The sequence below is a fragment of the Muntiacus reevesi genome, chromosome 4 (genome assembly GCF_963930625.1).
Source record: "Muntiacus reevesi chromosome 4, mMunRee1.1, whole genome shotgun sequence".
Lineage (NCBI taxonomy): Eukaryota > Metazoa > Chordata > Mammalia > Artiodactyla > Cervidae > Muntiacus > Muntiacus reevesi.
In genome coordinates this window covers 137,611,752-137,624,880 of record NC_089252.1, presented here as the reverse complement: position 1 = coordinate 137,624,880, position 13,129 = coordinate 137,611,752, and the positions used below count along the sequence as shown (strand labels likewise).

The 13,129-nt window shown below is 36.5% G+C and overlaps 1 protein-coding gene across 1 annotated transcript; it reads left to right on the top strand.

Annotated features, from left to right (window-relative positions):
* Positions 1 to 1,210: 1,210 nt before the first annotated feature.
* LUM (lumican) lies at positions 1,211 to 8,561 on the top strand. The gene is made up of 3 exons (XM_065934192.1): positions 1,211 to 1,429; positions 3,835 to 4,728; positions 7,698 to 8,561. The coding sequence occupies exons 2-3, from the start codon at positions 3,855 to 3,857 to the stop codon at positions 7,850 to 7,852; spliced, it is 1,029 nt and encodes a 342-aa protein (XP_065790264.1). The 5' UTR covers positions 1,211 to 1,429; positions 3,835 to 3,854; the 3' UTR covers positions 7,853 to 8,561.
* Positions 8,562 to 13,129: the final 4,568 nt, after the last annotated feature.

Genomic DNA, 13,129 nt, shown 5'->3' with positions numbered 1-13,129 from the left:
ACAGATTCTTTACCACTGAACTACTGGTGAAGACCCATGTAAAACAGAGGTCTTTCTAAGATTTTCTTAAAATGTTATGCTACAAATTACCTCACAATTGTATTAGTTACTTCGAAGAAGATTGTTTTTAGTTTTTAAACTGTTCTCTGACAAAAATGAGGCATTTACACTAATAGTAATTTTTCAGGCAAATGCATTATTGATCATGGAGATTAAATTAATTTTCAAAAATCTCATAGCTAAAATGTCACATATTTATCTGAAAAGGAAAAATCTTACAATGTGGCAACTTAAAGTATCTGATTCTAAGAATTCTTATAAACATGAGGAAATGAAAAATTTGGATGGAAAAATCATATAAAAAAGCTACAAAGCTGATACAGTCACAAAATGAAATAGACAAGGAACTGAGTAGATTCTCATTTTCTAGAAGCCTGCGTCAGGAAATGATAAGGAAACATATGTCAAACCAGGCCTTTGGGAGAATGCAACTTAGCATAACTTTCAGTTTTGAAAAAAAATATATTGCTAGCATGCAATGACAGTGAAAAATGATTACTTTGTGATATTTTTAGTATACATTTATTTTTTCATGTTCTTTTATGTTTTTTGGCAATAAGCTATAGAATACTATTCCCAAGTCAGGTTTTGGATGAATTCCTAAATTAAATCCACAAAATAAGAAACAGGCAGAATATTACTGATTGGTTCCAGACCTGAAGAGCATAAAATGAGTCTGCTTAACATAAGCAAACTGGAAATGTTGATACTTATCACTTGTATCACAGTATAAATGAAGCATTTTAATATTTTAGAAACTAATGTAAGTTTCTCTTTTGGCCAAAAATTAAGTTGGTCCAAGTAAGAATAAATTTCAAGGGCAATGAGCAAAAAGGATTCAATTCTCCTGAGTCTGCTCATTTACATTTTCCTGAGATGGTTTATTCAGTTGATGATGTACGTGACCTTTGCAGGAACATGATAACTGGCTGAGAGAACTGCATTCAATTGTCACAGCTATAGAAGTAAAGGGCTTTGTAAGAGAAACATTCTCACGGCAGATACCTCATTTGCAGCAGGACTCCATTTGGGGTTAAAAGCTAGGTTATTTGGGCTGGGTTAGTACTTAGCATCAGCAGCAGCACGTATCTCCTACTCCATAGGGAGTGAGCTGGGCTGTCCTAGATCACCAAGCCCACCTGCACCTCGTTAGAGTGTTTGCATGCCACACCACAAGATCCCCACAATGACATAACTCCATTCAGAGACTGGCGTGACTGGGCTGGGTTTCCACCCCCCCTCAGCTCTTGTATCACTAAGAATCTGGCAGCCAGTTCCGTCCTGACAGAGTTTACAGCATATATTGGTGGATTCTTGTCCATAGTGCATCTGCTTTAAGAATTAACGAAAGCAGGGTCCAGACAGTAAGGTAAGTGCTGTTTTAACTATAGCACCGGGGATGCTGACGGTTTGGGACAGTGTTTATTGTAATAAGAACAGAAAAAAATTCCAGAGCAACTTTGCCAATTGCTATTCAACAGCAAATCCAGTTTTGAGCATTTACTTTCACATCTTGCATAATCTACTTTCCATGATTTATGAATTTGAGATACATTTTATACAGCCTATAATGCCTTCCTTAGCAAAGGATGTTATAAAAAGTTTCAAGGTTTCACTAGAGAGTAGACACAGTGAAACAGTATGGCATTTAAAATGTTTGCTATTTTATGCTAAGTAGTTCTATATGTTAGTTTTGTTAGAACTGAGTTTGGAACAAAGAAAGCCATTTCAATCAGTATTCAAAATATTTTGCAACTGGTATGTCATTATAATTTGTTATGACTTGCTGTAAACATTTTATGCTGTTATAAAACCTGAACAAAAGGATTACTTAATTTTATTTTGTTAATTTTAAAGATTTGGGTTGTGGATGTATGTCTCAAGAAACAGGAATATGTTTTAAACAAATTCTGGGAAACATGATTTACTGTTTGGAAAAAAGCCTTTTTTTCATAGCCACAGGTATTTGAAATAACTAGGGGAAAGTAAAGAGTGTTTTTGTTTCATAATGGAGTCATTATATGGTTACAAACTCTCTTTGAATTCAGAGTCCTTGTTTTGACTCTGCCAAAAAATATGGAAGCATTTTTCATTACGATTCAATACTCACATTATAGTTCCCATGTCTATTTTAGTGTATATTGAATTAAAATAAGGTGGACTTATCAATAAAGTAAGACAAATCTTTACAGCATTAATATACTGTAAATTTATAAAGAATCCTACAATTACATTAGTCCTCATGGCCAAGTCCTGTCAACTAAATTTAATGACTCCATCACAATCTTAGGGAATAATTCACTAAGAGTCTGGCTACGTGTTACATTGTGTCTGTTATGAGAGTGATCCTAACAATCCTTTTGAGTGTTTCATCTGCTAAATTTAAGTATTTTATAATTCCAAGTTAAAGAAAGATGTTGAAAATTTCTGAAAGCAGAAAATCCTGCTTATCCCAAACTACCGAGATCCAAAAGCTTGTACCTGTTTCTCACAGGAAGAGATTTTATTTTATGGTATCCACTGGAATGTGGATGCTGCTTCACAGTAACAGTTTCCCTCCCAGAGTGACCAATTGCTCAGCTATAACTCTTCATTCCACCAAAGCCCAACTCATATCCTATTTTCCTTTACCTATACTGCTAACCCTTTACTTCCCAAGAAATTGAAATGTGCTTCACTGATCCTCACCTTAGCAACAGGTACATGTGAAGATCACTGATACAAATTGTTTTCAATGTAGCTTCCCAAATGGATCCTTTCCTACATGGCTCTTAATGCCCACTGTTTAATGCAGACCTTCCTGTTCTTCCCCATTTTCATTCAGTGAGAGTGCTTAAACCCAGATAAGCAAAACCTGCCTTCTCAAATTTTAACATGAAGAAGGTAGACAAATTGTGAGTGACTGAGAGAAAGAAAAGCTTTCATTCAAAACTTTGAAAAGAGCATCATTCTCTATCAGTTAGATCTCTTTCTAGGTTTAAAACTGTTTAGAGTTCGTGACATTTCCTTGACTAAAAAACAATAATTTTACTAAAACAAATGCACTAAATACTAATTTTCAAACAGAGTTCTGTAATGTGCTTAAAAGTATAGAATGTTAAACAAAAGTTGACATAATATGCACAACCCCCACTTAAGAAGTCTGTTTCCCTTCTTCAGAGTCAGCAATAAAGACATTTCTAAAAGAATTTTCCACCCTCCCCAGCACCCAACCACCACCACCATCATCCCCCCACCCCCAGCCATCTCCAACAGACACACATAAGAACAATGTTCTTCCAGACAAAATCACAGATTGCCCATGTTCTCAGGAAGGATCTTTTTAATGCGATATTTTAATGATGTTGAATGGTGGGGTAGAGGGTCCAGTTTACAATTGTCTTCTTGTTTGTATTTCTTCTGGTTTTGAAGGTATTCTGAAGCTGCTCTCTAACATGGTGGTTAATGGGCACCTCCCAGAAACCTCTTGCAGGAATCCATGTAATTAAGGAAAGGACCTGGAGAGAGGTTGACTGGAACAATTAGGCCTAGCTCGCCCAGAAGGGGGCGCCAGTGTATGCAATCTGTCCTAGAATCTGTTCCCTTCCCCACACATTGTAAATTTACATCCTTATCCTAATGCTTAAAAACAAACAGACATCATTAGTGCAGTAAAAAAACAAAAAAAGTACTCTAAAATAATAAAATTCACATTTGCGAATGCATTTTCTTTCTTCTTAGTATACTTCTCCTGAAAGAATACTATTTTATAATACATATTTTCACTTTATTTAGGATTCAAAGCATTTGCCAAAATGAATCTAGGTGTGTTTCCTCTCCTCTTGGCATTAATTGGCAGTGCCAGCAGCACCTATCTTGATTACTATGAGTATTACGATTTCCCCCAATCAATATACGGGAGGTCATCACCAAACTGTGCCCCAGAATGTAACTGCCCTGAAAGCTATCCAACAGCCATGTACTGCGATGAGCTGAAACTGAAGAGTGTGCCCATGGTACCTCCTGGAATCAAGTACCTTTACCTTAGGAATAACCAGATTGACCATATTGATGACAAGGCCTTTGAAAACGTAACTGACCTGCAGTGGCTCATTCTCGACCACAACCTTCTAGAAAATTCCAAGATCAAAGGAAGAGTTTTCTCTAAACTGAAGCAACTGAAGAAGCTGCACATAAATTACAACAATCTGACAGAATCTGTGGGCCCACTTCCCAAATCTCTGGTGGACCTGCAGCTCACTCACAACAAAATCTCTAAGCTTGGCTCCTTTGATGGACTGGTTAACCTGACCTTTATCCACCTTCAGCACAATCAGCTGAAAGAGGATGCCGTTTCAGCTGCTTTGAAAGGTCTGAAGTCACTCGAATACCTTGACTTGAGCTTCAATCAGATGACCAAACTACCTTCTAGTCTCCCAGTATCTCTTCTAACTCTCTACTTAGACAACAACAAGATTAGCAACATCCCTGATGAGTATTTCAAGCGTTTCAGTGCATTGCAGTATCTGCGTTTGTCTCATAATGAACTGGCTGATAGTGGAGTACCTGGAAATTCTTTTAATGTATCATCTTTGTTGGAGCTGGATCTCTCCTATAATAAGCTGAAAAGCATACCGACGGTCAATGAAAACCTTGAAAACTATTACCTGGAGGTCAATGAACTTGAAAGTAAGTAGAAAACTGTGCCTATGATTGATTGATACTTCCTCAAGGTTTTAAATACCTAAGTCATGTGACACAAATATTAAATTGGCTCCAGGTTAAAAAAAAAACTAAAAATGCCAACAAAATATTTCTCTAGAATATAGAATTCTAGCTTAGTTGTTTATCCAGTATGTGGCTTTTCTTTAGAGTATCCAGATAAGAAATTATTAAGGTCATATAGAATTTAAACACTCATTTCTTCAAATTTAATATTCTGGGCTAATTAATTCTGCTGTGTTAACTCTTGATTTTCATCTGTTATTCTTTGCCTCCTTATGACTTCAATTTGTGTCGACAATATGTAGCTAAGGGAGAATTCAAGTCCAGAGGAGGCACAATCACCAGAGACTTTAACATATCTCTCCTACTTGTCCCCAGAGCAGCCGCATCCACTCATGGTCTCCTCTGACGTCTTCACTTGGCACTCAACATGTTACTCTGCTATCATGACCATCATCCATCTCTGTTTTCCCTGACATGGTTGGTGTGTGCAGTATTCACAGTGTTTCTTATGAGGACTGTGAAAAAGTTTAAGGACTATGATAAGCATCTGGAATATAGTTTATTAGAATTACAGAGCTTCTTTTTCTTACACACAACCTCATTTGATTTCCCCATCATTTCTCTTTCCTTTCTCTTACTTCTGTAGTTTATTTTTCATTTATCTGCTGGGTAGGAGTTTGACCTGATCCACTTGGGCTGTTTATGCACTCTCCTGATCTCCTGGCACATTTTTCAATTTAAGCTATAAAGATTCGGATCATAAGTTGACTATTCACCAATATCCACCTTATTTTTTAATGGAAGTTGGCAGAAGAAAAAACCTGTAATTCACAGACGAAGTTTTTAAAATGAAAACTCAGGTGGGAAACACTGATTCACACAGTAAATAATTCTATGTGCAAAATAATCTATTGAAATTGAACATGTGTATATTATAAAACTTGGTCCCCTTGTCATACTGGCTAAGGATATTGACACTCCTATCAGAAAAAAATTGCACTGTGCCTTATTAATATGCTACTTTATAATTCTGCAACAGTTTCATGTAACTCCTAGTAGAGTTGGGGTGTTCTCATGAAGGAAATCGTGACTGCCAGCTCTGCAATGCCACGTCTTCTTTCTTGCATCTGGAAAGCTTGCCTGTCATGCAATACAGTCAGGCTATCAGAGCTAAACCCTTAGAGTTGTTTCCAGGGGAAAATTCACTATGTGGCAATATATGGTCCCACATTATAAACTTTTGTGGTCAGGAAAAAGGATACTCAGACAGGCCAAAATGCTAATGGAATTTAAGATGATTGAGGGCTGAAGAAATTCATTAGATTTGGTGGGTGGGGGTTAGCAGGAGCAAGACTACCTCCTACTCTGAGACAAGAAAGGCGAAAGATATAAATGCAGGGGCATTTGAAAGTGGAAAAATCAGTTTTCATTGTATGAGTAAAAGAGAGCCAGTGTAGAAGATGGGACAGATAGACCAAGAGAGAGATGCCAGCAGCGTCTCAGTGCCAAGCTGAGACTGTAATTCCAGTTCCCAGCACGTTTAGTCATTTGCAAGTGAGTAGTTACCTTTCTCCCTTCCTTATCTTTGACACTTAGGTATACACATTTCAGGGATTCTTGTCATGTGACTTTGCACGTGTGTCTTCAACTTAGTTTATCTTGCTGCATAATATTTACACATACCAGTTGCCCACATTGTAAGATAAAGAGAGTTCCTTAATGCTTTTCTTATACTAGGAAATGTACAGTCAAAAACTACTTCTCATCTTTCAAACTTGCAACTTTAAGCATTAGACTAGTCACAGATCCTCCTAGTATAAAGCAATTTAGAAGAAAGAAAAAGAAAAGGACACCAATAATTATTCAGTACACAGTAATGTGCTAGCTCTGTGTGAAGTGCCCTACATACCTTAGCTGATGAAATCCTCATGCCACACAGTGTGATAGATATGTTATACTTGAAACTCTGATAAATGTTTCAGAAGGTAAATGGCAGAGATAGAAAACTAATATAGGCCTAGACCCATGTTATTTTCCATTGTTCCATACTTTCTCAGAGGCAGTACTGAAAGAAAAATCTCTGGAATTTGACAGATGATTAATTTAAGACAACATCTTAGAGGGAAAGACTGCAGTGTGTTTGGGGTTCAACTGAAGTCATTGTTAGCTAGAGTTGAAAAATGAAAGAAAAATAACAAGATAAAGGACCGGCATAAAGTTAATCTGAAATAGATTTGTGCTACCATAGGCGGTTTCAATGTACATACACAGGTCATGCTATCTAGTAACCATCTTGGTGTCCATTAAAAACTAAATCAGATGTTCATTTGTGGCAACTTTTTGACCCCAGAAGAAAAGGACATGGACTGAGATGGTGGATATTCCATGATTTGGTTTTTGCATTGGAGTTTTGAATCTTTGTCATGAAGTGTGGTTGTTGGAAAACTCTCTAGATTTCATCTACTTAACCCTTTTTATTTTAAGAGGCAAAAACTCAGAATCCTTACTCTGCTGAGACTGTTCATGTAACAGCACCCCATCTTAGATTTCCTCAGGCTTGACTTAATATTTCAAAATAATGCTTAGATAACATGATAGGCTCACTGCATATCTTTCTATAATACAGTATTTCTAAATCAAGAACTTAAATAATACTAAAAAGATGTTTCATTAAGAGCTTAAGTTCTGTTCCTTCAAACATTAATTGAATCTTCTGTCTTAACCATAGGTATTCTTTACTAAATATTATGGGGCTTTTGGAAGTCTGAAATATTCCTTTAATAGTTCTAAATTCAAAGATACATCAAATAAGTGGGAAGAAGTTCTACTGGATATTATTATAGACTTAAAGATTTTCTTTTTTTAAATGATGGTTTCAAGCTCATGTACTGAAAGAAAAGATTGAAATGTTTCACTCTTTAATTTTCCAGAGTTTGATGTAAAGAGCTTCTGTAAGATCCTGGGACCCCTATCCTACTCCAAGATCAAACATTTGCGTTTGGATGGCAATCGCATCACCCAAACTAGTCTGCCGCCTGATATGTATGAATGTCTACGTGTCGCGAATGAGATCACTGTTAATTAATGTCTACTGATTCCAATTACATTGAGGTGTAGCCTGGAGCAGCAGTTTATGGTTATGTTTATTTGTGTGTCAGTTTTTATAGTATTCATTTTTTGATGCTGTTTATTACTTTCATAAATTTCTAATTCTAAGGGAAAATGTTTTGTAAACATTTTGCTACTTTTTTAAAAGAGAAGATGAAAGGCAGGCCTATTTCATCACAAGCACAGACACACACACACACACACACACACACACACACGCCTTGACAAGAAACTTAATGCTTTATTTGTAAATTTAGTGTTTTTTACATCTCTACTGTCAAATGATGTGTAAAGCTTTTTATTGGTTTCATGAAAGTCAAGTTTTATAATTTCTAAATCTTAATGTGTCAAAAAGCATGGATTACATGCATATGGATGTTTACAGTCCTGAAGCAAATTATCTCAATGCTCAAATGTTCACATTTCAATGTTCAAATTTGTTTAACTGAAAAATAGATGGTAAATCTTGAGGCCAATGATTCTGCAAAATACTAGACAAAAATCATGAAACTACATACATTTAAAGCAGTATTTTTAGTGTTAAGAATATATATATACTTACCTAATGAAACTTTTCTTTTCTAGAATTATGTTTCCCCTTAAGTCATGTGTATGTTTCTTTTTGATTATTTGCATGTTATGTTTAACAAGCTAATAGCAAAATAAAACATAGCAAATGGCATCACTGTGTTTGACTTCTTGTGAAATTCATATCTCTCTAGTAAAAATAGATAAAATAATAGATTAGAATTTTAAAAATCTCTAGCCTGAAATATTTTGCTTATGTTAAATAGAATTTTTCATTAACTAGATTATTTGCTTAGAGCATCCACTTGTAAAGAGTCTTTAAATACATCTTACAATATGTACTTGAAAGTGTGCAAATCCCAGGTGTCTCCTATAATCCAACTCAGTTCTGAAACCATGTGCCTAAAGATGAGGTCAGATTGTCCAGGCTAAAGGTTTAGTCCTACAGGACTGCCTTCCCTCCCTACTCATATGCCAATTAAAAGCCCAAGTTGTTACATGTTCTTCTGAGCAACTGGCTACAAACCAGAGGTTCCCAAGCCCCCCTCCTAGACTTGAGGAATATGCTAGAGTCGCTCACAGAATAGAAAAGCTCTTTATTCTCTAGATTATTCATTTACTATAAAATAGTACAATTCAGGGACAGCTAGATAGAAGAGGTGCAAGGCAAGGTATGGGAACAGGGTGCTAAGCTTTCATGCCTTCTCCAAGCACACGCCACTCTCCCCAATTTCCACAGGTTCACCAATCAGAAAGCTCTCCCGATTTTGTCCTTTCGGGTTTCTATGCAGGCTTCATTTCATAGTCATTGGGCATCGAACTCAGTCTCTAGCACCTCTGCCCTCCCAGGAGGTGAGGGGGAGGGACTGGAAGTTCTGACACTCTCCTGACCTTTTGGGTCTCTTAGCAAGCAGTGCCCCCCTGCCCCCTTAGGTTACCTAAGTGCCTTCCAAAATCACTTATTAACATAACAAAAGATAGCTTTAGTGCTCTTATTCAGCAAATTCCAAAGGCTTTAGGAGTTGTGAGTCAGAAACCTTGGGGTAAGAACCAAATATATACATATACGTAAGAAATATGCTCCGGTCAACTAAATGACAAAAGAATGTTTCTTGTTAATCACAGTATTACAATATTTAAATCTCACAACTTCCTTGGATATTTGTCATTATTTCCATTCCTGCTGGTTTTACTGATTTATACACAGTGATATTCTATTAAATAAAAAGCAGCTATAAGATCTCATAAATCACTCACTGGTTATAAGTAAAAATGGTGGATCACTCCCAGGACTGAAAATGTTGAATATATATAAATGTTTCTGAATGTGAGATTTAAAAGATCAATTTATCTTGAAACCAATATATTTGTAACATAAGGTTAGAATTTATAATACAGAAAAGGATATCCATGATTCTATACAATGGGGAACCATAAGGCATATAACTTACAACTTCTACCTTATCTAGTTAACAACGAAGCATATGTTTGGAGCCAAAAGTGCAGCCAAAGATCACTCATCCATGGAGACGCACATATATAGTCTCAGAGGAGTCTAAAACAAAGGCAACATTTCTCTAAAGTATTTAATATGTTTTAACAGAACGTTTTTAGAGAACTCTATCTTATGGCAAAATGGCTTACCATCAAAGGACCATTATCAACTATCATTATCTGGCAGACTGATGTATGACATGCATATTGTTTTTGTTGTTTAGTAGCTAAGTCCTGGATGACTCTTTGCAGCCCCATGGACTGTAGCCCACTAGGCTCCTCTGTCCATGGAATTCTCCAAGCAAGAATACCAGAGTGGGTTGCCATTTCCTTCTCCAGGGTATCTTCCCAACCCAGAGACATGTACATTATGCAGTTCTTAAAATGACTGACAAGGACTAAGTTAAACACAAAGTGACATTTCTTATAGAAGCATCTGAGGAAGAAACTAGTTAGATCCTGTTTGGGGACAGGCAGCTCCCCTTTCTAGAGGCCAAACCCCATCTCTCCAGGGCAGAACTGGAGGAGGGAAGATACTATTTGCTCTTTCTTGCACTGTGACAGCCTTAGGGAGGAAAAGATATTGGAGACTCTTTATCTGCTCTTCTCTCTTCCCTTCCTCAACTCCCACACCAGTTTCTGGAATGCTTTCCAACATCTCAAGTGTATAATCAGCATGTTCAGATGCTTTTCTAAATGCAGATTACCAGCACAATGCCCCAGATATGCAGACCTGGTAAGTCGTGCAACATAGGATTCCACATTTTTAAGGAGCATAGGGAATCTTATACTGGTGGTCAGCAATACACATCGTTAAAAACGCTGAGTTAGTGTAATCCGGACATTGAAATCCAAAACAGTAGAAAAGAAGAAACATCCTCTCTAGGGAAGCAGAATAGAAGAAAGCATGTCATTTGCAGCATACATACATGAGAAAAATATTATTTTTTCTGTATTTTAATTTATTCAAACCCTCATCTGTGAGCAAGGAATAAAAACTGTAATTCGTGAAGATAATGTACATCATTTCTGCCTCAAAACTAACTCAGGAGTGGCTTCATAGATATTTCTTTCCTGCCTGTGCTCCTTTCTCTCTAAGAAAAGGTATCTATCAAGAGAGACGGCTTGGAATTTAGTTTGATTAAATGTTCAGGAAGGTGCCTAAAGGAAGAAGGGAAATGGTCAAAACAGGATGAATTTAAAACAGGAACTTCCCTTGACTATCTCACTAACAAAAGTGATTCTGATTTTGTCTCCTTCTGGATAAACAACCCTATGCATGGATTAAAGCAATGATGCATGTGAATTATTATTTTTTAATAAGACTGATTCGCTGGAGAATTAATGATAGACTGCAAATTGGGCAGGTAGGAGGGGGCTGGGGGTAAGCAAAATGAGAAAAGTCCTTCAACATATCCATTCGAAAATCAATGCTAAGTCATGCCTTTATGGTGAAAGAGAACTATGATGTACTTGGGTTTTGAGGTTTGTGAGGAATTATCATGCCCTAATAAGTACAAAAATACAGATGGAAGATAGACCACTAAATGAGCCAGAGGAATGTTGATTTCTTAGTTAAAAGTTCTTCTACTGGTAATAGCTGTTTTCAGAAATACTGGAGAGTTTAAAAGACTGGTTTTATAAAGGACTATGAATTTTTTTCCTTGTGATCGTTTAAGTTTTGGGTTCCGGTTTTTTGTAGAGCTGTAATTTTATCATAATGATGGCCTTAGATTTTTTTCTTTGGTTGAATTTTGCAACAATCATGTAAACTTTTTTAACATTTTTCTCACAAGTAAAAGTAAATGCTCATTTGAGTTAAAGTGAACTCTAAAGCAACTTTACTACCAGGACCTAAATATGTGTATAAAATAATAATGTTATCAAATTTAAAGTAGACATGCTATGCATGCAGGCTCAGTCACCTATGTTGCATCTGACTCTTTGAGACCCTATGAACTATAGCCCACCAGGCTCCTCTGTCCATGCGATTCTCCAGGCAAGAATACTGGAGTGGGTTGCATGGCTTCCTCCAGGGGACCTTCCCAACCCAGGGATCAAACCCACATCTCTTAAGTCTCCTGCACTGGCAGGAAGGTTCTTTACCACTAGCTCCACCTGGGAAACCCAGACATGATATAAGTGCATGAAATAGACAGAAATGATTTTTTAAAACATCTAGCTGGGTATATTTGTTCACTCACTCATGCACTCAGTAGACTATATTTCTTAAAAAGGGATAAAAAAACTGAACCGCAGCACATGGAAGGGAAAGTAGACATTCAGACAATATAAAATAAGTGAGGTCCCCTGTATCTTTATTTCACTTTCTTAATCCCTGGTTTCCACGTCTACTGTGTAGGTGTAATCAAAACTACATGGCACTAGCATAAAAACATATGTACAGGCCAACTGAACAGAACAGACAGTCCAGAAATAAACCCTTGCACTAATGGCTAAATGGTTTTTGACAAGGGTGCCAAGACTGCACAACGGGGGGAAAACAGGCCCTTCCAAAAATTTGCTGGAAAAAAAAACAAAAACAAAAACTAATAACTGAATATTAACATGCTAAAGAATGAAGCTGTACTCTTATCTTATACCATACATAAGATTTTACTCAGAATGGATTAAAGATCTAAATATAAAATATAGAACTGTTAAACTCCTAGAAAAAACAGGGGGAAAGTTTCAAGGCAATTAGGTTCAGCAATGATTTTTGATTATGAAAAGAAAACTGCAGACATCAAAATTAAAGCATAGACCAATAGGACTACATCTAACTTAAAAGCTTTTGAATGTCTACAGAAACAAGCAACAGAGTGAAAAGGCAACCTATGGAATGGAAGAAAATAACTGCCAATCACTTATTTGATTAGAAATTAATATCCAGGATACAATAGGAACTTCTACAACTCAACAATAACAACAACAAATCTCTAAATAGTCTGATTAAAAAATGGTTGAAAGATTAGACCTTTCATCAACGAAGACATGCAAACAACCAATAATCACATTAAAAGATGCTCAACATCACTAGTCATTAGAGAAATACAAAACAAAACCTCAGTGAGATACTATGTCAGTACTAGGATGGTCATTTTCAAAACAACAGAAAAAAAAGTCATTGAGAATGCTGAGAAGTTGGAATACTTGTGCACTGGGAATGTAAACTGCTACAGCCACTATGGAAAAAACTATGGAGGGTCTTCATACAATAATGTCTAATGGT

Excerpts from the sequence above, each read along its gene's own strand:
- LUM (XM_065934192.1), top strand. The coding sequence starts at position 3,855 with ATGAATCTAGGTGTGTTTCCTCTCCTCTTGGCATTAATTGGCAGTGCC. Across the intron at positions 4,729-7,697 it reads GGAGGTCAATGAACTTGAAA|AGTTTGATGTAAAGAGCTTC; the intron begins GTAAGTAGAAAA and ends TTAATTTTCCAG.